General features: G+C 40.7%; 1 protein-coding gene across 1 annotated transcript; it reads left to right on the top strand.

Annotated features, from left to right (window-relative positions):
- Positions 1 to 5,178: 5,178 nt before the first annotated feature.
- Positions 5,179 to 27,671, top strand: PSMB2 (proteasome 20S subunit beta 2). Its single transcript, XM_044998058.1, has 6 exons — positions 5,179 to 5,401; positions 9,632 to 9,754; positions 11,176 to 11,246; positions 23,006 to 23,168; positions 24,973 to 25,022; positions 27,446 to 27,671. Exons 1-6 carry the CDS (start codon positions 5,311 to 5,313, stop codon positions 27,551 to 27,553), a joined length of 606 nt encoding a protein of 201 aa, XP_044853993.1. The 5' UTR covers positions 5,179 to 5,310; the 3' UTR covers positions 27,554 to 27,671.
- The last annotated feature ends 263 nt before the right edge of the window (positions 27,672 to 27,934 follow it).

Raw genomic sequence — 27,934 nt, 5'->3', positions numbered from 1 at the left:
CACCAGTGTGGATAGCACTTTGTGGGGGTGGGGGGGAGGGGGAGTTTTTTGTTGGCAGGTCTGCTCTCTCCTGCCGACAAACAGCAGCTACACTGCGTGCCTTTTAGCGGCACAGCCGTGTCACTTAAAGCCTTGTAGTGTAGCCATAGCCTCAGTGAGCATAATAGATGAGGTCCCAACCGATGGTGGAATCTAATCAATAAACTAAGTGCCAGTGGGGGTTATTCTGCATGACAAGTCAGTGACTGCTTTTCAGTGGCCAGACAGTTAGAACATTGGTAGTTGTTGTTATTAGTATTAATTATTTATATTACTGTAGCACCTGGAGCTGCCCACGTGCTGGGTGTTGTACAGCCACATAATAAGAGACAGTTTTTGGCCCGAGGAGCTTACAATTTAAATAAACGAAGGGTGGGAGAAAGACAGGAAATATTACATGGGGTACAATGGAAATCGTCACTTGCTGAAGATCAGCTGTGGCTTTACTTATGGAAACTTGAGCTCAAGCCAATGGAGTGAAATCGACAAATAACCATCACAGGAGGAAATGTCCCTGGCTCCATCAGTAAATTGTTCAAGTCCACAATCAATATGTAGCAGACCAGATGCTTTTGACATCTCAAGTTCAGGAGCTTTCCTCTGGTGTCTGGTTTCTGACTCTGACAGAATAATTCTGCAGGAAAACAAAGTTTTGATGAACAACCGGCTGGGTCAAAATTTAGGGCCTGCTCCATTCAATCCAAAGGGAACGTTACCATTGACTTAAATGAGATCAGGATCAGACCATTATTATATGGACTGTATAATATGGGCTGCTCTGAAAGGTTTCGGGGTGGGGGGGAGGGAAGAGACGTGTTACTGGGGTCAGATGGGGACAGTGGCTGACTGTCTGAATAAACATTTTCAGTTGCTTGCTACAGCTCATTCAGCACTCTCACTACTGAGTATGCTGAGAGTCACTAAGAGACATGTGCAGACACCTTTAGCTCAGCTCCTGCGTGCAGCTGGCATTGCTGGCTATTTCAGACACAAAGTTGGGCAATAGATAAATTACTCCGTCACTCCTGGAACGATTTCACTGGCTCTCTTCACAGTTCAGTTCCTTTTGACTACAAAGACTGGAGGCTGTGGGGGCAGCAGTCATTTCTTTCAGAAAGAATTCATGCCCAAAGAACTTTTACCTTACAAACAGGGTTCATAATTTTCCTTTCTATTTAGAGCATCAAAAAGCTTCACTAGAAAGTAGGTCTAGTCACGCTCGTTAATTGTTTCTAGTAGAGCTGACCAACCCTCTTCAGTTTTATGTTGCTAGAAGGGCTGGCAACTCTATATTCGTAGGGAGCAGTGATGTTTAGACAGCACAAATTCAATCACCTTCCTTCTCCTTCTGAGTTTTGCTTTGAGGTTTGTACATTTATACCCCAAAACGCTTGGTGCCAAAGCAACAAGATTTACACAATTTTCACCTTGAACATTAAATCCTTGGGGCTCTCCTGTACTAAGGCCAGGTTCACCTGAAAGGTGCATCAGCTTCAGGGCATATATCAGTTATCCTGGACCAAGTTTCAGGTCCACAGCAAAACCAGAAACCAGGGGGATTAACTGGTTTTCTATTTCATTCACGCAGTTCTGCTCCTGATGCAAAAACATTTTCTTCGACACCACCCTCAGAAAACCTTTGAACATCTTAGAATTTCAGTGTGCCTGGGGGCCTGAACTCAAAGCCAGGAAAAGAGGTCAGGGAGATATTGAGGCAAATTTACTATTCAGGCATTTAGACACACTCGTCAACATATCACACAACCCACATGTTGATCAACACATCCACCAAAGTGGTTCTTGGACCAAATCTCTTTGCCCTACAGCAAACTGTGCACCTATTAGTTGCCATCCTCCCATCCCAGCCCTTTGGGGTGAAAAGTGTTATTAGCGAGGAAAGACAGTCTTGTGGCTTTAGACTGGGACGCAAGAGATCTAGGCTTGGTTCTACCCACAGACACTTTGGGTCAGTCATTTATTCTCTGTCTCAGTTCCTCATCTGTAAAAGAGGTATAATTCTACTCCCTTTGCCTAACTTGTCTTTCTAGATTGTAAACTCTTTGAGAGAGGGACTCTCTCTCACTATGTATATGTACAGTACCTTGCACGATGGGGCCTCAAGCCACTACATTGGGGGGAGGGATAGCTCAGTGGTTTGAGCATTGGCCTGCTAAACCTAGGGTTGTAAGCTCAATCCTTGAGGGGGCCACTTAGGGATCTGCAGCAAAAATCAGTACTGGGTCCTGCTAGTGAAGGCAGGGGACTAGACTCAATGACCTTTCAAGGTCTCATCCAGTTCTAGGAGATAGGTATATCTCCTATTATTATAACAGAAGTGATAAAAAAATGTAATTTCCATGAAAAATGGTGTGAGGGAGGAGGGAAATCACTTCCCCCCCCACCAACCAGTTCTAAGTGGTGTGTAAATGTAAGGTATTTTATTAAAGTTAAGATTTGCATCATTATTGTGGAAAATGCTTCCCTGACCCAGCCTCTTCTATAATTGGGGTCATAATCACTAATTTTTTTCCCCAGGATTATCTTGATTTTTGACAAAGTAATTCTATCTCTTGCCTTCAAATCCTGCTGAGCTGACAGCTAGAGACCAAAAAACAAGCTGGGGGCTATCCTGTCTCACACATCATCACAAAAATTGTCTGCAAGTTTTAATTGCAGTCTTCATTTCTCGGGATGATGTAGGAGACAAACTGAAGAGCGACTCAGATCCCAGTTTTCTTGTGTCTTTTTTTTTTCCCAGTAGGAAAAATCTTCTGACTTGTAACCATTGCACATTTGATCTGTAATCACTAAGGGAGTCAATAGGGAACCTCACAGTGTGATTTGGTACCTTTTGGAGTATAACTACACCTCAGCGTGACATAGATTTGGCCACATCAGGGACTAGCACTTGATGATGGCATGAGAAGGCAGTCGCATACCTGCATGCATAACAGTGTTTAGGTTCGCTTGGAAGTTGTGTCTAACTTTATTTAATGTCCTCACTATTATGGGTTCCCCCAGGTCCCCACACCAGGGTGCTGCCTGGAACTGGGATACCACTAAGCCTGCCTGACCCATCAGCCTGGGCTACTTTTTCACTGTACTGCTGTGACAGGCTCTCAAGCCCCTTCCAGCACACATACAGTTAGGGACACACCCAGCTGCAGGTTCACACAGATCCTGAGATCAGCTCTGCATGGGAAGGCTCAGCTAAGGAACTGCCTAGTTACTCAAGTGCACACCCCCCTTGAAGGGCAAACCCAACATTATACCATCTTGCACTGCACAGGGAACAGTACAGCATAAGCTCATGAAATTCACCCCCTCCCTCAATGTGGAGGAAGATGTGCCACAGCTTTCTGCCCCCAATTAGGATTTGCACACACTGGTTTTAGACAAATCAAAACCAAGTTTAACTACAAAAGACAGATTTTAAGTGATTATAAGTGATAGAAAATAGATCAAAGCAGATTACCTTAGTAAATAAACAAAACCACAAACTGAGCTTAACACACTAGATAGATAGGATATGACTTAGCAAATGCTCGTCCTGAGTGATGAACAGGCTGGCAGATTCTTAAGGCACAACCTACCTTGGCTTTTCAAGCTTGGGTTTCCCAGGTTTTCATACACAGGCTAGAAATCCCTCTAGCCTGGGACCATCACTTCCCCCAGTTCCATCTTTGTTCCTCAGGTGTTTCCAGGTGTGTTGTTGTAGGAGGAGTGAGGTATCATCATAATGTCATTGTCCCCCTTTTATATCTTCTTCCCACTTGCTGGAAAGCTCTTTTGCTGTGACCTGGGTCAAACAGTTCCCATTGTGTAGTGCTGTCTCTGAGAGGTTTCTATTGTACCCAGTTTCTGGGGTAATCCTTGTGCTTGTGGGCATTTCCTCAATAAACCTTAACATTGTTTGGCCTTTTTACTGTTGTACCTGAAAGGCTGCTTGTGGATGTTTTCAGCCTAACAACATGTTTCAGTAACACATACATAGCTAAACTTCATAACTTCACATATGATGATAGCACATGCAATCGAACGAGCTATTAATGTCTAGCAGATCAAAACTTTTAGAATGATACCTCACACGGCATACTTTGTACAAAACATATCCTAATTACATGACAGTGGTGAATATTGGGGTGCAAGGGTGTCACACTCACCAGATTAGCTTGATGTAGGAAAAGATTATGGAGTGGCTATTTCTCCCTTTGGGCTGTGATTGCGGAATACTTTCCTGACCTGCACAGAGTACTCCAGACTGGCATACAACCACTGCAGGAAGTGTATTGTCCAGATAAGTTCATAGAGCATAGGTCCATCAATGGCTATTAGCCAAGATGGTCCAGTACACAACCACATGCTCTGAATGAGGTAAACCTCCAACTTCCAGAAAATGGAATTGGACAACAGGGGGTGGATCACCCAATAAATTCCCTCTTCTGTACATTCCTTATGAAAAACCTAGCACTGGCCACTGTCGGAAGACAGGATACTGAGCGAGACGGACCATTGGTCTGACCCAATCTAGACATTCTTATATTCTTCTTGTCAGATCAACAAGAGTTTGGTGTAGTGGCTGACTAGGGTGTTGAATGTAGAAATACGGTGATCATAAGCCCTGCTCAGTAGGGTGGATGAGTAGGTGAAGGTGGTGATGGCGATGCCCTCCTAGTCCTGCCACCCCGAGCCTGCCCGAAGGAAACTCATTCGGCTCTGTGCTCGCCGCGGGCCTGTCGCCCAGGAATGCCTGGAGCCCGCTGGGCGCGAAGGGGCAGCCAGCCAGCCAGCCTGCCCCCGAGCCAGGTGCTCAGACACTGCAGGGGGGTGAGAAAGGACGGGGGGAGGGGGGACTTGGGGGACCCAAGCCCCCCCCCCTCAGGCAGGGGACCCAAGCCCCCCCCAGGCAGGGGACCCAGGCCTCTGTCTCCCGGGGGGGGGAGGGGCGGGCGCAGCAGCACGGAAGCACCGAGGACACGGCAGGAAAAAAGAAAAGGGCGGCGGGGGGAGGGGGAGGGGCGGAAGAAGGGCAGAATCCCCAGACCCGGGGTAAGGGGCGGGGGTCAGAGGTCGCTGGCTGGAGCGTCTGTGGTCACGTGGTGGGCATGTGAGCGGGACTCTCGCGAGAGCGGGCGAGTGCGTCATCCCCCTGCGCCGGCCGTGCGGCCTCGCTGTGTCACGTCGCGCGGCGGAGGGGAGGGAAGCTGCCGCCGGCCCGGGCCTGAGGAAGAAGCGCGCGCGCACCCGCCCCTGCCCCGTAACGCCCCGGCCATGGAGTACCTGATCGGCATCCAGGGCCCCGACTACATCCTGGTGGCTTCCGACACGGTGGCGGCCTCCAGCATCGTCCAGATGAAGCACGGTGAGAGGCGGGGCCGGGCTGCCCCTCGCGCGGGGGGGGGGCACGAGAGTCGCGGGGCAGTAGCTGAGGGAGGGGGCTGGGATGAGGGGGCAGCTGCTGGGCGGGGGGAGACAAAGATCTCTTCCCCTCCCCCCTGCTGCAGAGCCCAGGGGTCTGGTACGTGTCTGCAGCCCTCTGGGCGATCCCTGCCCCCTTGACTACCTGCTGCTGTGTCACCATTTACTGTTCATGCCCCTTTGCACCGGGAGCCAGGTTACCTTTAAGGACCCGAAGGAACTTGCTTTTCTTATTTAAAAAAACAAGCTGTTCATCAAGATGTGTGGTGGCCTCTTGTGAAACCACCCAGGGGCCCTGATGAGAATCAGGGTTCCATTATGCTGCATGGCCCCTGCCCCAAAAAGTGTATGGTGTAGCTGCTAACTGCCCACTGGAAAGGTATTTTCACAGTGTAGCAAACTTGGCAGAGGGGAAAAGTTTTCAAAAAGCAATTTATCTCCTGTTTTCTCTACTGTGACTTTAGATATTTTTATTTATTCTGTATTGGTTCTACAGTGAATTCATGAATTTGTCACCTCAGTCTCTTGCAGTAGAGCTTAGAGACCCAGGTTAGGGTTCCCTTGTGCTTGGCACTGCACACGTTTATAAAAGAAAACTCTATCCCAGCAGCATAGAGTATTTAAATACAAGATGTGTAGGCAACTGGTGGAGAAAAAGAAGCAGCAGGGAGGTCAAGGTATCGATGAAATTATCATGGTTGGTATAATAAGCAATAGTCACAGTATACCCACTGTTTAGCCATTGTTGAGCATTGCGTAGGCATCACAGCAAAGGTGAGTTTTAAGGAGAGATTTCATGGCTAATGGTCTAGTGGTTTTTCTGACTTCTCTTTGGCTCTCCTCCCTTCCATGAGGGGCAGCATAGAAGTGAAAAGATACTTGAGAGCTGTTCAGCAAAATGAGCATCTGTAAAGTGTTAGCTGTTGGCTCTTATATCTTCCAAGAGCTAAGTTGTCAGCCCATTTCTAAGTTACTTCAAATAGAAAAATCTCCATAACTGCTCATGTGAGAGAGCTGAGTGAGACCAAAAGAGTTAACTTTGTATCTCAGATTGTGCACATGTAACAACTGAAGATGAAAAGATATTACAGGGAGCTTTTGCTGATCTTCAGGTTCTATAAAGCACCCATTATTTTGGTCTTTTCACTTCTAACTTTTTTCGTTATTAAAAACTGTTGCTAGAATGCTGAGCCATCTGAACAATAACAGTTACCCGAACATGTGTACCTTTTTATCCACTCAAGTGTTGGAGAATAGTACAGATACTACATGTTCCTAGGTTTTACTTTCTTTCTGAGCCTTTATCCAACGGAAATTGACTATGTCTACACTTGAAAAATTTATAAAATATTTCCTCCAGCAATTACACAGTTTCATTTGACCCAGTGGGACCCAAGGTTTCCATGGGTGGACCTGTTTTTACTATTGTTTTAGTTAACCCTATTAAAAAGTAAGCCTAATTGAAGGGGGTAGAAAACATGGGTCCAGACATAAGTCTTATATACATTAGGGTTTCTACCAACTTTAACTGTGGTTCAGTTGAACTAGTGTTACAGCTGGTGGTGGGGACTTTTTAAAATTTCCCCACTGCACACTGGATTTCAAGGCCTGATTCTGCAAGCACTTACATGTAGTCAGTGGAACTACTCGCATGCACAAAGCTACGCACATGTTTGTGGGACAGTTCTACATTAGCAAAGTAAACCAAGTGCAGCCCGCTGTTCATGTTCCACATATAATTTTTTCCTCTTAAAAAGTTGTACTAAATCTGTGTTGTCAGCCACAAGCCTGGAGAAAAAGGCCCCCAAAACCATGAGATTAAAAAAAAGTTTTTAATTTGACTTTGGGTTTCAGCCTTCATGTTCACAGTTGAGCCTTCATGTTAATGCAGTTCTACTTTCAAGTGTTTTTCTTCCACGAGGAGGGTTAAACTTCCTTTCTTTAAAAATTTATATTCTCACATAATCACATGAATCTAGGGACTTTAAAAATAAAGCAAACTAAACACCACACCTTCCCCCCAAATATTGGGAGCATTTCAATAAAATTGCAAAAGTTAGCTATGCTGCTAGATGAATCTGACCATTACATCTTACTTCATGTCTACAAAAATGAACAGAGGCGGTGTTCTTGTTTCATAAACAGGACACCAAGTTAGGGAGAAATCGCTGTAATAAATTGCAGTTTTTACTCTAAATATTACCAAATACAGACAACGTTTTTTAAAAGTTTGTTTTGTAAACTAGCCATGTTTAATTCCTGTTGGAATTTATTTAGTCTATTCAGGCAAACATAGTGATGTGGGATTTATTAATCCTAATTTGAAAAACAGTAAGATATAGGTAGCAGCCTTGTTAGGCTGTATCCGCAAAAAGAACAGGAGTAGTTGTGGCACCTTAGAGACTAACACATTTATTTGAGCATAAGCTTTTGTGGGCTAGAACCCACTTCATCGGATGCATGCAGTGGAAAATACAGTAGGAAGATATATACACACACACAAATACATACACACTCAGAGAACATGAAACAATGGGTGTTTCCATACACACTCTAACAAGAGTGATCAATTAAGATGAGCTATTACCAGCAGGAGAGGGAAAAAAAACTTTTTGTAGTGGTAATCAAAATGGCCCATTTCCAGAAGTTGACAAGAAGGTGTGAGGAACTGTAGGGGAGGGGGAAATAAACATGGGGAAATAGTTTTACTTTGTGTAATAACAATATTCATATAAAATATTGGTATTTGGTAGTTTTTTTCCTTCAAATTGTAAACAAATTACAGAGAATGATCAATCTGAATAGCAATCCCTGAACACTCGGAAGCGACTTTTAAAGTATTTAACAACTGCATAATACTCTCCAAATCCTATTAAAGGATTGTGACATTTCAGAAGCTTTCAAGCATGTCTTCCAGGGAAGATTATTCAGCAGTATTTAGTAAATTGAAAGTGAAAGTGAGATTCAGATATGGAGATTTCTGACTGTTGTTCTGTAGACGAAGCCTGAATATGGAGAAGCAGTTTTCCTTAGGCACTAACATCTGCTTGAATATTTATCTATCTTATCTAGTTAAAGCAGACTGGTGGTCAGATAAGATTACAGTATTAGGAGTAGTACAAAATTGTGTTCCTATAGTTTTGTTGTCATAGCTGAGATTTGAAAAATACCTCAGAAAATTACAGTTTTAAAGTTTTGATTTCCAGGGAAGAATTCTGGTTTACAGTTTAATGTTTTTGTTGCTTTTCAATGGGCTATTTTTGCAATTTGTAATCAATATTTATTATTTTTTCTTATTACCAGTGTTCTAATAGAGTTCAGTCATGACACTGACTACCCCTGTATTTTAAAATAAGTGGTTTTGCTTGTCAAACGTTGTCTATCCAAATTACTCCCTTCTGAAACAGCTGTTAGTGGATCTGGATGTCCTAGGAAAAGGAAGTCTTTTGACATATACTTTGATCCTACATTTTTCATAATTTCTCTTTGCTTAATGTGTTCACATGTTTCAACTCTAACCAGAATTACACTTGCCCTAACACTTCATGTATTTATATAAAGTAAAACCTAATAGCTTATCAAGCAAAATTCTTGAATATTTTATTGGTTAGTAAATAATAGAATGAAAGAGCTAATACTTAATTTTTTTAAATGTATTGTTCTGTATTTGTGCAGTTTTAACCAACATTGGTACATGAGTAACACCTTGCATTTCTGTGGCATCTTCCTCCTGAAGTATATCAAAGCACTTCAAAATTTTGTTCCAGGTTCTGCTCTTGGATCTGCACATGTGGACCCTGGTGTTGAGCTCCATTGTCTCCATGAGTGCTCCCTGTAGGTGCAGGGGCTGTCAGCATGGATCCCATTGCACAACTGGGATCATACACTGATTCAAAGTAGATGTAGGGCGCTACATTAACCACTGAAATGCAGTCACCTCTCTGAAGTGTGACAGGTTTTAACAGCATATAGGAACACTATGCACCAGATTAAGTTGAGAGACCAAGAGAAGCTGAATATTCTAATTTAGTTGGGATGCTTTGATTAGCATAATTGAGTGATTAAAATCCTTTAAATTGGTATTTATTAAATAAATTGTGAAACTGCTATGGTATTGGCAAAATAGCATATTCTTGCTGATGACTGCAGTGTTTGTTCTTGTCTCGTTGCCTAGACCATGATAAGATGTTTAAAATGAGTGAGAAGATCTTGCTGTTGTGTGTGGGGGAAGCTGGAGACACTGTGCAGTTTGCAGAGTACATCCAGAAAAATGTTCAGCTCTATAAAATGAGAAATGGTAAGTACAAAACCAGAACTCAAAACAGTTCCTTACTGGGTTTGTTTTAAAGTGTAGTAAGAACAAGAGGTCATGTTTTATAATTATATGAATGAGAGCTAATATGTCTGCATGTTGTTAGAGGCTCAGTATCGTTGATACTGAGAGTTTAAAGGACAGCTGGAAATCTTGTGTGTGTGTGGGGGGGGTGGTTTTAATAAAATATATATGAGTATTACACTGTCCCTTAGTGACCATGCCAGTTTTTGTGGGTTTACAGTTTATTGCAAACCTTTTTTAAAAAGATCTTTCCTGTTGCTGTGTGAAGAACTGGCACAAACAGGAAACACTAATAAACAGATTCTCTACAAGGGAAACAGTAAAACTTGTATAAAAAGTACTGTGAAATATACTAATTTTTTTAGTTTTAGTAATTTTAGGAGTTGCTTCTAACAAGTAATTCAAAAATATTCAAATATAAGGGGTGAGTCTTAATAAAGTTGTTGTCCCTTTAAAGATAACTATTAGATTATTTCTGGCTGGTGTTTGAGGGGGGCTACACTTCATTTTCTTAAAGTCTGTCTAGTTTGTGGGTTTCTCAGGTAAATATGATGATGAGGGCAGGATAGGTAGGTAGGGGCTTGAATACTTGGCATTGAATCCACCCAGGTTTATATATTCATAAAAAGTTAATTCCTGCTGAAATATATATATATAAAATGTCTCCGTTTCGATTTCAATAATTCATTTCTTAAATCAATTTTTTTTTAAATTTCCCTTCCCTATCAATAATATGCCCCAATATAATTACACACCAGAATTTGTACACTTTGGTCTGTACAAAACAGGGAGGATAGCGTAGCTGTTAGAAAGGGGAGAGCTTGGGCTTCAGCTCGAACCCAAACGTCTACATAGCAATTTTATAGCCCCACAGTCCAAGTCAGCTGACCTGGGTCAGCTGTGAATAGTTAATTGGTGTGTAGGCATACGCTGTGATTTAGAAGAAATACAGGAACTTTCCATCTGTTTTCAAATCCTGGGTGAAAAACATCTTCTCTATTCCTCTTCGTGTCTCTCCTTTTTAACTCCAGGCCATTTTTGGGATACAGTTTGTGTGAAAAAATATTCAGAATACAGATGTGTAATATTCTGCACTTTTCTAGGGCTTTGTTTTCTGAATCCCTGTACAGATATGAGTAATTTGAATCCTTAGCACCCTATTGATATAGGTCAGTATAATTATTCCCAGTTAACATAGGGAAAATGTAGACAGAGGTAAAGAGAACATCATAAATAGGTTGTCAGAGCTAGAATAAGAACTTGGAATTGCCCTCAATGATGTTGCCTTTCTGTTTTATTATGAAACATATAGTGAAAGTAAATCAGTAAGTGATGCATTTGCACTCCAGTTTCCTCATAAATGCATTTGTTTCTTATATAAGGGTATGAGTTGTCTCCTACTGCAGCAGCAAACTTTACACGCAGAAACTTGGCTGACTACCTACGCAGTCGGGTAAGTAATAACTGAGGTATACTAGCAATGACTGGAGTTACTATGGCCTTCTCGCAAAAATCTAACAATGTTTGCCCTTTTCCCTCCCTACATCCCTTTCTACTGCAACCGCTTTTTTTCTCAGCAATATTTTTGTTTAGTTTTTTTCCCTCAGGCTCACAATTTAAACATGTGCTTACACATGACTGAATGCTCGAGGGCAGAAAACACAAAATAAAAATGAAAATAACATGTGACTGGCCAAGTTTGTGTCTCTCCTTCTGAAACAAGCAAATGATTTGAGTATGGCCTGAGTTAGTGAAGCCACAGACTCCCCACAGTGAGTAGTGAGGAACTGAGACCCTTGAGAGCAATCAGGTTTTGTTGCTACAAAAGGGGTGGAGAAGACATTTCCCTTTTTTATCAGTTTTATATAGTTCACTTTCACTTTGTAATTCTTGTGCTCTCTTCTTGCGCTTGGTGCAGATCATTTTAGCAATTTCTCATTTACCGTCAGTAGATTTTTACTTCACAGTTGCTGGATGTAACTTGCGTATAGTCAAACCTGTTTTTTCCTTAAACCCAAATTTCTGAAATGCCTTATCTGAAAAATATAAACCTCACAAAGTACCTTAAAAACTATTGCTATTATGAGATATATGTGTTAAGATCCACCCTGGTGGTTCCTGTATCTTCATTATACTACCGTGCTATATTATGCCCTAAATAATTTCAGTGGTATGAATAAAGAAGTACTGTACAACAGTAGTGCCTCCTGTTGTCCATCTTTGTCTGCTTGTGTTAGTTGCTTCATGTTCTCTTTTTAAAAACCCCCTATTGGTTTGGAGACCCTGGAGACATTTGGCAAATTAACGTTCTCCTGAATTACTAGTTATATAATAGCTACAATAACATTGTGTTCAGTTTTAAGGAGATGACATTGACAACTGTTCTATTTTCTGTAAAGTGTTATCTGTGAAAGGACTTTTACCTATTTTTATAATAGGCTTGTTTGTGTTTTCATGTTAAGGACACTAAAAACGTTAGATATCATTTAATATCTTTCCCCAAATGGCTACTCTGTTAGCCCTGCTACTATTCATTTTGATTATCTATATCAATGTATTTCCAAATGGAAAATGGATAGAAGCAATATAAGAGGGGAAGTTTTCAGCCTGTGAAAAGCTTCAGATTTTGTTTTTATCATGATCTGATTGATTGTTTTCAAAGCGTGGCATAGGAGTTGGGATATGGTCCAGAATCCAGGGTCTTGGTGACGACCAAATGTCCGCTAACTACCCACTATGAATTACTGGGGAATAACTTTCACTTGCAGATGTATGAACTCTGTAACTGAGAGGTCTCTTCTTTCTTTAACTATGGGTTTTTCCTCATCAAAGTGGTCTGTTTTATGGAGATTGTAAGCTATGGTTTGCCTTTTTTTTTTCTTGTTAAAGTGCCTATCACCTCACTTATTGGCAACTAATACAACTACAGTGTTAAGATTCCAGCTTTGGGCCCAGTAAACAAACATTTTGTCATAAATACCAGACAGCTAAGTGAATTAAGCCCCTTTAAAATCGAGATAAGACAATCACTTCTCATGCAAATGCATTGAATCCGTTTAATCTTCTCCCAGAATGATTTAATAGAGCAAAGCTATTCGATGTACTTAGCAAAACAAGCCCCTTTTGTAAATAGAGACATGAAGCTTTCAGTAAATATCAAAACCAAGTTGAAGCTGTTTTTTCGCGTTAGCAGAGTGTAATGACTGACTGACGTAAGGTAATATTTCAGAGCATTGCTAATACAAGCTGTCTTCTCATTCATCATTCAGATGCCTTATAGAAGTGCCCTTTGATGCTTGGCAGTTATAGTGAGGAAGTCAGGACTTCTGGGTTCTACACTTGCTGTTGGCTTGCCATGTGACATGTTTAAGGTCAAATATCCACTTCTGTGCCTCACTTTTCCCCAGTTATAAAATGGGTCTTGAGTAGAAATATGTAATCCTTGGGTACCTCACAAGGAGAGGAGGCTTAATTCACTGCTTATAAAGTGCTATAAAATTATTCGCTGGAAGTTGTTACAGAAGGGCAAAGTGATATCTAAATATACAAGTTTAAGGATTTCAACAGTCCTCTGCCTGGCACATGTATATTCTCCACACAAAAGAAGAGAGGAAAACAAGAGAATTGATGCTGTGAATTAAGTTGAACAAATACGTTTGTATGGGGAGGAACAGGGGATGAGATTTGTTTATTGCTAGGACATTTTATAGAAATTTCCCAGGGAACCTTTTTCAAGCTTGCAATCAGTGTTCATTATTTGTATTAGGGTAGTACCTATTGGCTCCAACCCAGATCAAAGCCCTGTTGTTAGGCCCCGTGTGTACATAGAGCCTTCCCCGAAGAGCTTTCAGTCTAAATGAACAAGACAAAAGAGGGGTGGAAGAAGGGGAGACCTGAAGCTCAGCACGGTTTTGACTAGCGCAAGTTCATACAGAGTTGGGAATAAAATACAGGAGTCCTGACTCCCAGTCCTCTGTTTAAACCACAGCTCATTCTGTTTAGAAATGTGTGTAATATACCTCCTGGAAATTAAATGGATACAAATTGGACTGTAGATGTGAGTTCTATAAAAATTATACTTATTTTAACTTTCATTCAAATGTTCACATTTTGAAAGGCTAGTATGTTTGCATGGAGCTGTTCTGAGTTTCCATGGAGCTGTTCTGAGTTTCCATGAATGACATTAGAAGCAGTATTGTGATTCTCCTCCTTCCCTTGTGCATATACAGCCTTGTCTGTCAGTTGCGTAAGAGGCTGATTACTTGTCTCAAGGTCACAGGACCCTCATAGCAGATGGCATAGGTGAAATTGACTTTGAACGTCCTGCCTACTTAAGCACAGAGAGCCATTTGTTACATATGATAAAAATATCACTAACGAGGGTAATAATTTAACATGCTTTTTGGCAAATGCGGTTAGCAGGATGTGACATGATGCGGCACTGTCTTCTTCCTTTATGTGCCATGTCCCTTGAGGCCTGATCCTCTCTGCATCCCCCCTCCTCCCTGTGCCTGGGCTTGCCTTCCAGCTCACCTGCTCCAGATGGGCAGCACAGTGGGGAGGACACTGGCAGAGGCAGATGTGTTTATTTACCGGAGACAAAATGTTGTGCTGCTGCAGATGGCAGTGCCCCCGAGCAAATGGCGCACTTTGACACCACTGTCACACTACAGGGATCTCTGTACTGTAGGGAGAACACTATCATCTTTTGAAACTTAGCACTTAGTGCTTGTATGAAAGTGCGGAGCTTTCAACACAAAGCTACAAACATTGGCATCAGAAAGTTATATTCTTTGCTCAATCACTTATAAGATGTTTGTTATATTTCTGTACCTGTTCTGACCCAATTAGAATCAATAAAAATATAGCCAGTAGTGCTTTGTACAAAGAAATCATTCACATAGGACTCTGGAAGTCTATTAATCTAATACTGTTGGTTATATTATGTTTTATGGCTATATATGCCAAGCTAAATTATACTTTGTGGGGAAGGGAAGAGGAAGGGACTAGGTTGTTTACCTACAGGTTTAAATATATATTTTCATCTTGATGCATAGCAAGGTGTGGAAAGTTCCCTGCAAGTTGAGTTGAGCCTAGACCCTTGGCTAATAGCTAATACTTGGCCAGGCCAATATGAAAAGGTTTTATCAGGTAGCCAAGAATGGAATGTGTAAACCAATTTACCTTGCCCAACCCCAGTTTATTCCTTAATATTGTATTTTGGAAAGTCACTTATGACTGAACCTGAGTTGCATGTGGCTTCTGCTCTGTGCTGACATAAGTGGACACTTTAAACTCGGGATCATGTATCTGCACAGATTATGTAGGTCTGGCAATGGGAAATGTTACCTTAGTGGGCTGAACACCTGAAACTAGAGTTTTATAAAGGATGATGACCTTACTAATCTATGTTTATTCCCCTAATTTTAGGGGCAGGGGAGCAGGCAAGTTAGAAAACATCCCCTAATTTGTATTTTGGTATTACCTTACTCCAACTTTTGGGTGTAGTTCATCCATGATCCCTTCCACCTTTTCCTTCACTTGTACCCTCAAAAGTCCTATCTTTTATGTTGGGCCGGCCTTTAGGAAGAGCCGGGCTATAGAATCTCTCTCCTGTTTCAGTATTGCTGTTGGAGGTTGTACTCTGAGCTATGCTGGTTTAAATTAACTAGAATTTTTTTTAACTTGCTGTTTTGCCCATCACAGTGCTGATACAGTTATGAGTTTCCAGGTGTAAATCCCCTCTCTCAGGAGGATTGTATGTGAGAAGGTGTTGCTTTCTCACTCCTAGAGAGTATGTGCTACCCAGTTAGGTGCCTGCTGAGATCAGAAATCCCTGTTTCTGTGCTAAATAGTCCCATTGGAAGTATAGTGATATTATATGAAAGATTTTGGCTTTGAAAAAGACCCTGTAGGTCTACTCCATCCCTAATTTTTCTGAATATCTACTCGTTAAGGAGTTTCACACTAACCCCTCACAGCTGTCTTAAATCTATAACTTTAGCTCTAAAACCAGTAGATAATTTTTCTAATCAGTGTATCGTCAGAATAAACACCATTTGTTTTAGTTATTGAGAATCTGATAATGGAAACTGTCTTAATACCTATGATTTGGCATTGGTGAGTTAAATCCCGAACACTTCTCAACACTGTCTTTCCAAATAGGTTGCAAACTGGCTCTGTGCCAAAAGGTGCTTGGGCCCCATTCACATGTATCTGAGATACTTCAATTATTGGGTTTATTCTGGCTAACCAGTGTTACAAGGTACAAGTCTGAACAGGAAGAAAGTTGAGTATGAACAGGACTTTTGAGCATTTAGTCATTAATATGCAGTAGCCTTTAAATCACTTTAGTGGGTTACAAAATCTAGAAGAGTTTACTATATCTGAGCTTGAGCATTGTGCGTCTGCTGTATAAGAAACACTTGGTGCTGCTTTGTTATTGAAGTCTTGGTCTAACTTTATGACAATACTTTGCATCCTCCCAGGGATTTCAGATCACTTTAGGAAGGTGAATAAATAATATCTCCATTTTACAAAAATGGGCAAACTGAGGCAGAGAGCAGTGAAGCAACTTGCCCAAGGTCACGGAGTCGTGTCAGTCAGAAATGCAACACAGGGATCCAACTCCCAATTTCCTGTTATAATTAGTAATTGACACTCCTTCATGTGGAAAGTGATGGAGGTGGGGGGTAAAACTCACAGAATAGTCTCCTGGGACTGGATATGTGGTTGGGCTGTATTCTCCCACTCCCTACTTTGAGGGACCCATAGGTGTTGTATTGCAAGCAGAGGAAAGACAAGAAAATTTCCAGGAGGTCGTTCACTTGTGGAATGCCTCAGTCCCAAGGTGCCCTGGCCATAGAAAGTCTTCTTGTGTGCTCCATTCAGTTGTTGTTGTTGTTCACAACCCACTCCCCCATGGCAGTTGGTATTGGCAGCCTTTGTGCTCTGACCTGTTCAGTGGGGGTTGCAGATCACAGAGGAGCTGCATTAACGAATCTTCGGTTTTGGGTCCTTTAGTGTGTGGAGGGGGTGGAGCTTGCTGGTTGGGTGGTTGTCCTCCTTTCTGGCCCCTCCCCTTTTTTGCTGACAGTGTGTTTACAGAAGTGCCAGATGCGGAGGAGAGAGGGGACATCTCATATAATCTTTTCACTTCGTAGCTGTTTCCTGGTTTTGTGGCTGTCCATGTTACACAGTGAAGGCAACACAGGGGCCTTGGTGTTTTGCGCTGGGTCTACTTCAGTAAATTTCACCAACTGAAATAGATATTTTGATCTTTGTGTGTTATATTGAAACAATATTCTGCAGGGTATTTGAGTGTTACAGCCCAACCCAAAGTGAGGCATGTTCTACACTATTAACCACCATCTGTGTCCCTCACCACTTCAGCTAGCTTGAATTCATTGTCTATCTCTGTGGATGATCCAGCATTAATGTAATGCTCTGCAATCATAGTTATTCATATTTCTAGCACTCGCTGAGTCTTTAGCATTCATAACTTGCTACATTTACCTTGCAGCATGTAATTCTGCTTCAGCATGTGGAGTCTGCTCCAAAATATTGAATATTGCCTGAATTCCCCTTAAAACCACTACTGATTAGCAAACACAGGGGTTACATTTTGCCATTGGACAGTCAGTGATTTTATCTGTGAGCTTTATTTGCTGGGTAGAGACAGCGTTTTGGATTAGCAAGTGAAATGAATGGAGAAAACAAATACTGTGTTAACTAGCTGGTATAATAAGGCATCTGTGCCATGTTACATTTTAAGTCATTAAATTTTGAAACCCCTCTAATTACAATATGGCTGCACCTTTAACAAGAAAGCACGCAAACTTGGAGCTGCTGCTGGAGTATAAAATCATGTGTAGCAACAAGGAAATGGTCCACCTCTTTGCAGATGGACAACAGCTAATGTTAATTTAAGTCAAGTTTTGTGGTGTTGCACTGCAATCCTGAAGATGCACAGCAGTAGCTATAACTGGTACTTTTCCAACTCTTTAAACCTTACACTCTGACACTTAATTGATTGGCAATTAGACTTGGGGCTTGTCTACATGTGCATTTGTGCTGTTTTAGTTTCAGGTGTGATTTAAAAAAAAAAATCAGTTTCAGTTGGGTTAATGCTCTGTAGATGTTCTTATTTTGTTTTTAAACCAGGCTTCTCTTGGTTTAGTTTAATTCTGTTAGAAACAGCTGAACTAAAGTAAGCCATTTTTAAACCAAAATAAGAACCTCCACCTGGGTTTACACCAGTTTAACTAAATGGTGTAAAACTGTGTCTAGACAAGGCCTTAGTTTTCTGTATGGAATGTGAAAATTAAGCCAAATATATCTACACTGCAAAAAAAGGAAAGTGTGTTCTTAACTCAGGTTAATATAGCAGTGAAGACATGGCAAGTCAGGTTAGCAACTCGAGTTGAACCGTATAGCTTCCCCCACCTCACCTCACCCCAGTGTGGACATACCCTTAGCTTATGGGAGGGAGTCCATGGTTTATTTCTGGTGGAACTCTGCCTAAGCTCAGAGTAGAAGTCAGACTTTCCATTGGGATCATAGAACCTGATTCTTATTTACGGGAAGGGCTCTTCCCACTACTCTGGCAATGTTCACTCACTTGAAGGCCCCGTTATACTCCCAGGGAGGAGACAAAGGGCTTTATTGTAAATGTCTCCCAGGTTGAATTGTTGATGCTGTACTGGTTAGGGAAGTGTTTAATTCTGATTGATCACTTCTGATGTGCAGCGCTCCTCATACTGGGTATACACCCTCGCAGGTGAGTACCCACTTTGCCATAATCGGTGTATTTTTTGTGTGTGTCTGAAAAGACCTTTTGTCTGTTCCTGTTTGGCTGCTGCAGCACAAATATACATAAATACATCTCTGGTACCATTTTTTTAATGGTGCAGAAAATATTGCTGTTTCCTTTGTCAACCTACTGCCTTCTCCAACCTCCCAGATGACTTACCTGCTGGGAATGCTAGTGCCAAGATTGGTACATTTACTAAGTTGCAGCACATTGTTTAAATTAAAAAAACCCAAATTCTAAAGTGCAGCTTCTTATTGTGATGTTATGTTTAATTATAGGTGGCAGGGTCTGGACTGAGTCCAAAGGAAGACTGTCAATTCCTCTCTTGCTGTCCACGCTTGGCAGGATGCTTCCTCACGCCCACCTCTCTCTCCCCCTTGCTGTGACTTTGGCTTCCGCCAGATGTCACACCGCTGCTTGTCGCCGCCCAGCCTCCCGTCACTGATCTTGTTGTTTCAATGTATTTCTCACAACTGTTCTCTTCAGCTGTAAATTCTGAAGAATTTCACGCTCTTCTTAATCACTGCAGTTATTTTAAATCCAACGGCATAGAGTGCAAAGCTAGATGGGGATGGAAAATATTTCCTTTAACTGAAGGGAAAGCTTGCATTTTTTGAGAGATAAAAAAATGCATTGTTTTGACTCAGTCCCAAAGTGTTAGCCCAACATCTCTCATGTTAAACCTTTGTAATCACAGTTGTAATCTAAAAAGTTCAAAGCTCTTGCTCATGTTAATTAGCAACAAAATTCCATGCCTAGTTTGAAATTGATAATCATCCTGCTACTAAACTAAAGTTCAATATGGAGAGTATTTAACAAATGTCTGACTTGGTGCTTTTCTGCTGAAAACCTCAGCATTGGAAGACCAGGCATAGAAGAATTGAGGGTGCAAGAGGACCCCGGTACTAGACTAGCAAGGTTGTTGCTGGTCCATGTTAAGGTGCAGCGATGATCTGTTGTAGGGGAAGCTTCCACCATGCCTGCCCATGCTCTGAAAGATTAGAACCATGCACTTTAAAAAGCTTAACATTAATGCTCATATGAAGGTTTTCTTGGGGTTTTGTAATGCTGCCCATTGCTATAGTATCTGTGGTCTTAATTTTTCCATAGAAAGTGCAAAGTTCCTAGTGAACTTCGGGAGTCTCTGGATCCTCCTCCCTTTTGGGGGTAAATACTATTTGATTTTATTTGTTTGGCTAGTGCTTCTGGTAAATGGGAGTGTCAGCTTGTTGGATACTGGAAAGCTCATATTTTGCATGATATTTGCAGCATAACTGAAAAAAGAGTAGGACAAATTTGATTTTAGTATTGTGGGGTTGATGGGTCAGAAGCACATAATTCAACAGATGGGGAGTTTGGTATTTCCTTGTGGTCCAGCGTTTTTAGAAGTTGGTTCCTTAAGCCTTCACAACAGGAAAAATTGTAGCACCTGGCATTAAGGGCACAGCCCTTGGGTTAGTGTTTTGCCTTTTGCTCCAACTACCATTGCAATTAAAATATTTTAAGGTTAATCAACTTAAACCATTTTAACTTTCACATATGAAAATATATATTTGTTTTAAAACCAGTAAAGTGTTGTGACAAAACCCAAAACAATTCCCTATTAGAGTGCCACATTCCAAAATGTAGCCTTGCTGGGACCTTGGATTCAAGTCCTGAACTGCTAGATTTGAAACAAATCTTGGCATACTTTAAAATTCTAGCAGTAGGTGAGTGTCGTGGACACTGCAGCGGGAAGCGAAGATGACTTTAGGTATCAAGAAAAGATGTAGCTTTAAAAGAGAGCTCTTCCATGGAAGACGTGAATTTTACTCCCCAAAATGTATGAAAATACCCTTTTAATATTGCATTTCTTTGAAACAGGTCAGGAACTATATGCATCCCAAAGGGTGTTAATCAGTTAGAAAGGATGTAGAAATAGTAAATAAAATGTGAAAATAATTATCTAATGTTTGAGCCCCAACTTCCTCTAGTAGTAAACTAGCATAAGATAATTTATTTACATTTGAAATTTTTAAAAAAGCACAAACAAAAGATGTTTCATGGAGCTTCTGCAGAAGAATTTCAGAAACTGCAAGTTGTTACCCAGCTGTATTGATTTAATTAGTCTGTGACACCACTTATTTATGCTTAAGCTTCTCACACATGCAAAAGTTGGTAATTCGAAGTAGCACAATAATTTGTGAGTTGTCTTCTGTGCTGCGTGTCATGGCTTTTAAATGACAACTTTGGTGTGCATGTGCGATGTTTAAGCATAAATAAATGATAATACACAGGCTAATTAAACTAATACATTTGTGTAGCAACTTGATTCTGGAATGACTAAAACAATCTTTCATGAAATATCTTTCAGTAACACTTTTTTTAAAAGTTTATATTTTTGAGGTAAATGAGGCTGTCGTTTGTTGTCTGTCCTTACTTTTCCTAATGAAAGGGGAAACCAAAAAGCCTTGTAAAGATATGGTGTGTTGCAGTATTTGGATGCAGCTGGCCCTGTTAAGCTTGAGATGAGCTTGTCTTGGTTAGTTTGATGAACCCTTAAAATGTATATATTAAAAGCAATGGAGTGAAATAGAATGTCCAAAAACATTCAGTGAATTAAATTGCTAAACTGTTTTATGAGGATATGTTGGTACATGAAGTGGGAAAGATCAGCACCTTGTTCCGTTCCTTTTGTGAGGAGGGCATTCAAACTATAGCACTATAATTTCATTTGAAAAACTATTTCAACTCAAGGTTTTTTGTAATACTTGCATCCAATGAGGTCCTTTACTGTCACGGTTTTGTGGTCTCAACTTAATGTTATCCCAACCATGTAATACTAATATATTATTTTGTTAAAAGATTTTTAATAACTTCTCATTGAAGGAATCAGTGTGATGGGATAACTACAGATAGCACCCTGGGAAGGATGTGTTGGAAGTAATCAGTTTTGCTCCTAAGGATTTAATCCCTTTCTAGTTTACATTCTCAATTATATAAGAAACAAGCTCCTACCAACTGCACATATCCCAGACTTTCAAAATGAGTTTGCTCTCAGTTCTGGCGCTAGTAGTAGGTGTCATTCTTCCCTACTCTGGCTGGCTGGCTGGTTTGTTCCAAATTTTCTGAAAATCTAATGAACACACTGTTTGCAATGACAGTTTCTTATTAATGCTAAGTATTAAAAATCAGTATGGAACTACTAAAAGTGTAAAAGTGTTGAGCAGGCAAATGGTGATTCCATGTACTCCTTCTATGAGCCTGTGCTTTGCAAATTGGTAATCGTGTGTGTGTGCGCGCAGTATGAAATCATATATAATGTGTTCACATGTGTTTGGAATATCTATAGCTATGTGCTTACACAACCATTTCCCCACTGTGGAAAATGCAATAAGAATACACGGGTTTTTAAAGAAAATGATAACCCATATAAAACATTATGCAAACTCCTGGGGCTTTGCAGAATTACTAGATCTGTATTTATAACTTAGTAAAAGGCACGGTTGTATTAGTGGAAATGGGTGGTCTGTCTTGGCTAAAGAATAAACATGAAAACATCTTTATTTAATGGATTGTGTTTAAAGTCTTAAACAAGAATAGGGAGGAAAGAATTAAACTGGAGCAGACTAACACTTAATTCTCTGCATCTGTCAAACCATTTCTGAAACCTAAAGGACAAAAAAACTGAAAATATTTATTTCTTAAATGTTTGTGATGGGGGGGGGGGGGGGGCTTAGATTATCTTGATCTTACGATAACAAGAAAGTGGGCCAGAGTCTGCAATCTTAGATGGAAGCAAATTTATTCAGGTTAGCTTAGTGATTTTTAAGTTAAACTTGGTAATGGAATAAAAGTCTAATTGGCAATTAATGTTACAATGTAACATTATATATAAAACTGTTGACACTGTATTCTGTTTTCATACTGGCTTAAAATGCTGCGTGGTTAACTCAGTGTAACTAAACAAACAGCATATTAAATTAACAAACTTTGTACCGGCCAAAAAAGTCCACATTGTGCTTGCACGCTGATAGTCAAAAATCCAAGCATTTTGTTGAGATGAAGGCGGGTGGTGTGAAAGTATTTTAATTATGATTTGTCCCCATAAGATTGAAACACTAACAGTGAAAGGGTCCCAAGGAATAGATTGAAGGGAAAAAGTAAGAGTCTTACACCTTTGAAAGGAATGCAGTGGGCAAAGAAGTTTGCTTCCCAACAACAAAATTTCAGCCACTCTGGGGTTTTGAATTCAAATGTGTTCCTCAGAAGCGATTTACACAGTTGCTAGAAACACTTTGTGTCCAAAGGAGCACGTTGAAACGGGCTGGATTACCGGTCTCTACATGTTATGGGGGACAGTAGAGAGGAGGCTGGTTAGTATTGCTGCATTAATCAAAATTCTGCGTTTCTGCTTGCAGACCCCTTACCATGTCAATCTTCTTTTGGCTGGCTATGATGAACACGAAGGCCCTGCCCTTTATTATATGGATTACCTTGCAGCCCTGGCTAAAGCTCCCTTTGCAGCACATGGATATGGTGCATTCCTAACCCTGAGCATTCTTGACCGCTATTACAAGCCAAGTAAGTATGAAGCCTATGGCAAAGAAACAATTCTCTTTCTACTGACTAGTAAATCAGAGGCTTAATAAAGTGGGATCTCGGATTTGTGAATCATGTTGAGTCACTCTGCCTGGTTCTGTTGCTGTAGTAGGCACAGAGATTAGATATTAATTCAGGAGTTAAGATCTAAAAATCTATAGATTAGCTTTTCAGCAGAAATGGAGGCTGCAGTGACACTAGACTTTTTTCACGTGCTTGCAGTTCCTGTTTTAAAGTTAGATTTTTTTTTTTAACTTCCTATCTGAATTACTGACCTGTTAGTTCCTGGCCATCTTCATCTAATAAATAATGTTTTGATGGCTTGACTGCAGTATTTTGGGGACTATTGACTTTTTGCCCCAGGTGTTGCACTGATAATTTACTACTTAGCATTTCTATCTTCAGATACTAAGAGACTAACAAATGGTAGTTAAATCATGGTGTTCAAAAGTAAACAGTGAGGCAGGAAGATGGTTTTTAACTAGAATCTGCCTCTACAAGCCATAGTTCAAATACCTCTGCTGCTGCTGTATGTTACATGGTTTGCTGGCTATGATGTGCATACAATTATCTCCCGAAGTGTCCCTCTTCAGAGTGCAGCCGTGTTTCCCATTTGTCCATAACTTGCATCAGCTCAATTCATAGCATATTAAAAAGACAGAAAAATGAAAGTGCACTCTTTTCTAATATGTTTATCTCATCCTTTTGCAGGTCTGGTGTATGGGGATGCTTTGTTTTGGGTGCTTTGCAACCTTTTCTGATGTAAACACTAAACAGTAGGAATAATTCTTTGCACATCTGTAGCTCTCAGTGCTTTAAAAACATTCAAACTTAGCCTCTCTGATTGCCAGGAGACATTATCCCCATTTTACAGATGAGGAAACTTGAAACACAACTGAAATGACTTGTCCACATTGAAGTCTGCAGGGCTGGGAATAGAGTTAAGCTTTTTCTGACTTCCTTGTACTTTAGCCACAAAAGCACCTTACCCATTGGCAGCAATATTTTGTGTGCAAAGTTTAATTTACTGACTCATAGCAGAGACCTTCCTTTAGCAGTTTTTCTATCTGCCTCCTGCAACCAGTGCAGCAATAATCTGGCAGTTCTCTTCTAATTGGAGTTTATTCCACCTGAGCAGCAGGTGTGAGATGGGAACAAAAGCCCTTGAACCAAGTAGGCTGCATGCTAAACATGCATCTCTGTAATTTTTTCATTACTTGCGTCTCCTGGAAGCGATGCTGCCTTTCTTCTCTTACCCCACCCCTTCCAAAAGGAAAAAAAATTAAGTACAATATGTTGTCACAGTTGGCCATCCCCACTGAATGCTGATTTTTTTATCTTAATGTGTGAGAATAGCAGGAGCATCACACACGTGCCTTTCCCATTATTAAAGCTCATACCCAGCAGGGAATGTAGCACTAAAACCAATCCCCGCCCACTTTCACTGACTTGCAGCCGGCTGTGGACAGATGGAGCTGATTTAAAACTGTAATAAACTCAAGGAGAGAGAGACGGCTGGACTTCACCGAAGCCCAGTCCCTGGCCATGGGAGGCAAAATTCCGTCATGCTTCCCATTGGTATAACAAATCGATTCTCAATGGCTTGTTTGCAGCGCGAGTGCTTCAGTGCAGGGCATCCTCAGTACATATGGAATGTATTTTCTGTGAACTGGAAAGGAGGGGTTTTTTTGGTGCTCAGCTGAAAAGTTGTTTAAATTTAATAAAAAGATTGACTTGAGAGAGATGGCCTCTAACTAAAGCAATCTGTGGGTGTTTTCTCCTTCAGGTATCACACGCGAGGAGGCAATGGAGCTCCTTAAGAAATGTCTAGAGGAGGTGAGTCGCCAAAGACTTGGGCCTGTGTGATCTTGAGAAAGGAATGTTTGTTTGCCTTCATTTGCTGATATTTTTCCTGTTCCTCTGTCACATTTTTTTCCTGCCTTTGCCAGAAGGGGTAATAAATATACATTGGCCAGATGTGTATCCAGCTACTGAGGAAAAGGATTTGTGGGTACTTACGTTGTCTTAGCATGGTTCATGTCCTCCAGAATGTAAACTTTAAGCTTAATTGCTTTTCTTTACTTCTGGTCCTTCCATACTTAACATAATATTGATGTAGACAGCCCTTGACTTTTGTCTTTTTATGTTATTTCTGCCTAAAATGTTTTTATCCTTCTGATACTTACCCTGTGCTTGTGGTAAGTTTATTTTTCTATTACACATTTTTAAACTGCTTTCACCCCTTAGTTCATAAGTTGAATAACCAAGTTTAACTCTGATAATAACTTGACCTCAGGCACTGAAGTGGTTGATCAGCAACTTTAGCAAAAATATCCTTTTCACACCATAAATCTTTAGAAGAGCAGTACTCGGTGCCATTGGCTCTTGGAGGTTAAAGAGTTAAACTGGTGTTACTGGGGAGAAGTCTGCTGCAAAGGGCCTTACAAGCATTTTGGTGATATGTAAGGTTTTTAGTAGATTATTAGCTTTACTGTCAATTGTGGTGTCTAATAGTTAGCAAAGTACTTTACAAATTACTTGGGTGTGTGCTGCCCAACCCTATCCTGACAGAGGTTGTGTTGTATAGTTCTCTGACCATTACATGTCTTACAGCTAGTGAGTTGAAAGGATAGTCTCGCATGGTAACTCAGTAGCTGGATAAGTACACACTAGCTTTGCTGCTGTCATATGCTGTTGAGCTCATGGTTTCTGAGACACAACAAAAACTACCAAGTTCAACTAATTTGCTTAACTTTGGATGCCATTGTAAATGTGCTTTAGAAATGTGCATAAATCTAGGGATCCTGCCTTGAATATACCTCAAGAACTGCAGGACCAGTTCTTCTAGAAGTTGGCCTACTAAGTAACTATTTGTAAACCAAGAACACACTTGGGGCATGTGAAGAATCATCTTAAAAGAAGGCTAGTCTATTACCATACAGTGCTACATGGGGCAGGATCTGCTGACATTTTGCCCTCCATGTCTTGTTTCAGTCAGTGACCTCAGGATCTCCAATTATCACTACTACTAAAAAAGTTAAAACCAAGAATGTCACAAGTGCTCACTATATTGGTGCACCCTTAGTAATCAATGCATGCTAACCCAAAAATTCAAAACATACAAATAAGCTATAAAAGAAAATAACATGACAGCAGGGCCTCTTTACTCAATGCAGTTCATCTTAATACCAGGAACAAACAATACCACATTGTATTTTCTGTAATCAAGGCATCCTGCTCTCAAGCAAGGCAAGAAGTGGTGTTATCCTCCGTATATCAAACTGACCATTTATTATGAGCTCATAAGTGTCTTACCCTAAAGGTGACTTCAGCATTTGCCTAAGAAAGGGTTTGACCTTAACTCATATGTGTTGGTTATTGGGTGGGGAAGTTTACAAATGTAAATACATCACAAGCAGAGGAGCTCAGGCCCCTCTAAAATATTTGCCTGTTTGTATCTAAGTGTAATGTAGAAAATGATTGTAATCTTCTCCGCTTTAACTTGAATGAAAAATCTTGTTAGAGAAGGGAGGTAATTCACGCTGAAATAAGAGGCACTGTGGGAGAGGGAGCCCATGCTGCCAGTGTCTCATGCACGATTGACAAGTTTATATTCCAAGCAGTGTGTACAGTGGGGACCTGTTAAATACTTAGCCCTGGCACACAGTCAAGTGAATTTTTCAACAGAGTTGTTCTCTTGTTAGGTACTAGTTTAAGACAAATTCTTTAAGATATACAACAAGATAAATTTGGGCATGACAAGTTTATTCTCTTATCGAGTCTAACATATTACGTCACTGGGTGTGCAAGCTCCTTATTCAGATCCCAAGTCCTGCTTCAGATTTGTTCAAAAGGAATTTTAGGTAAATACTAAAACTCATAAGAGCAGACTAAAATATATTTATTTGCTTATGCAAGTTGGTAAGCTTAAAATGTTGCTGCTTGTGGCTTTTTTCCACTTGTAAAATCCACGTAATTCTTTAAGGTGACTATTCAAACCCTCCCATTTCTATTTAATTTCCAAACTGACTTCCATAGAGAACACAGTCAGTTCTAGCTCTCCAGGGTTCCTGAATATGAAAGGCACTTCTTAGTTTTGGTGTCCGGAAATGTTACAGAAACAAAGCGGAAGCAGGACAGAAATTGGAGGACAGAAACTAATGCTTTTAGGACATGCAACAATGTCTCTCTCAAAGACAAGACTTGTTTTTCACTTAAACCTTGAACAAATCTTTCCCCTCTCTCTGTCTGTTAAACAGCTTCAGAAACGCTTCATCCTGAACCTGCCTTCTTTCAGCGTCCGGTTCATTGACAAAGACGGCATCCACGAAGTGGACAACATACCCTTTCCGAAAGTGTCATCCTAACCCCTGGGATCTTTCCTGAGCGGTCTTTCAGTTCATTTTTGTTTTTTTCTACTCTGTTGATGTACACAATTAATGTACTGCACTTGGAGACATCAAATAAAGATTGACATTGGCTATATCAATCTTATCACTTTATTCCATTAACCCTTTTCTCCCAAAGTAAATTAAATTGTCATCACTCTGCAGATGGGATTCTGGGATTGTCAATCCATGACTGTGCAGATAGCAACTTCCTTCCTTGCTGTTCTGCATTCTTATCAGTGGGTCTCTGTGCTTTCTCAGCTTGTTCCAGTTTTGCTGCTCCAAATGTTTTCCCTTTTAAATTCTTGTTTGAATATTAAGTTTCCCTTTCAGCAGTTAAGTATCCATCATTTCAGTACG

This window comes from Mauremys mutica, chromosome 23 (assembly GCF_020497125.1).
Source record: "Mauremys mutica isolate MM-2020 ecotype Southern chromosome 23, ASM2049712v1, whole genome shotgun sequence".
Taxonomy (NCBI): Eukaryota; Metazoa; Chordata; order Testudines; family Geoemydidae; genus Mauremys; species Mauremys mutica.
Note: the sequence above shows the minus strand (reverse complement) of the source record. Positions and strands in the feature narration are given on the sequence as shown.

What these genes read in the sequence shown, in the direction of transcription:
- PSMB2 (XM_044998058.1), top strand. Translation starts at nt 5,311, where the DNA reads ATGGAGTACCTGATCGGCATCCAGGGCCCCGACTACATCCTGGTGGCT. An exon ending in CTGACTACCTACGCAGTCGG is followed by an intron (nt 11,247 to 23,005) that starts GTAAGTAATAAC and finishes TTCTGCTTGCAG; the next exon opens with ACCCCTTACCATGTCAATCT. An exon ending in TTAAGAAATGTCTAGAGGAG is followed by an intron (nt 25,023 to 27,445) that starts GTGAGTCGCCAA and finishes TCTGTTAAACAG; the next exon opens with CTTCAGAAACGCTTCATCCT.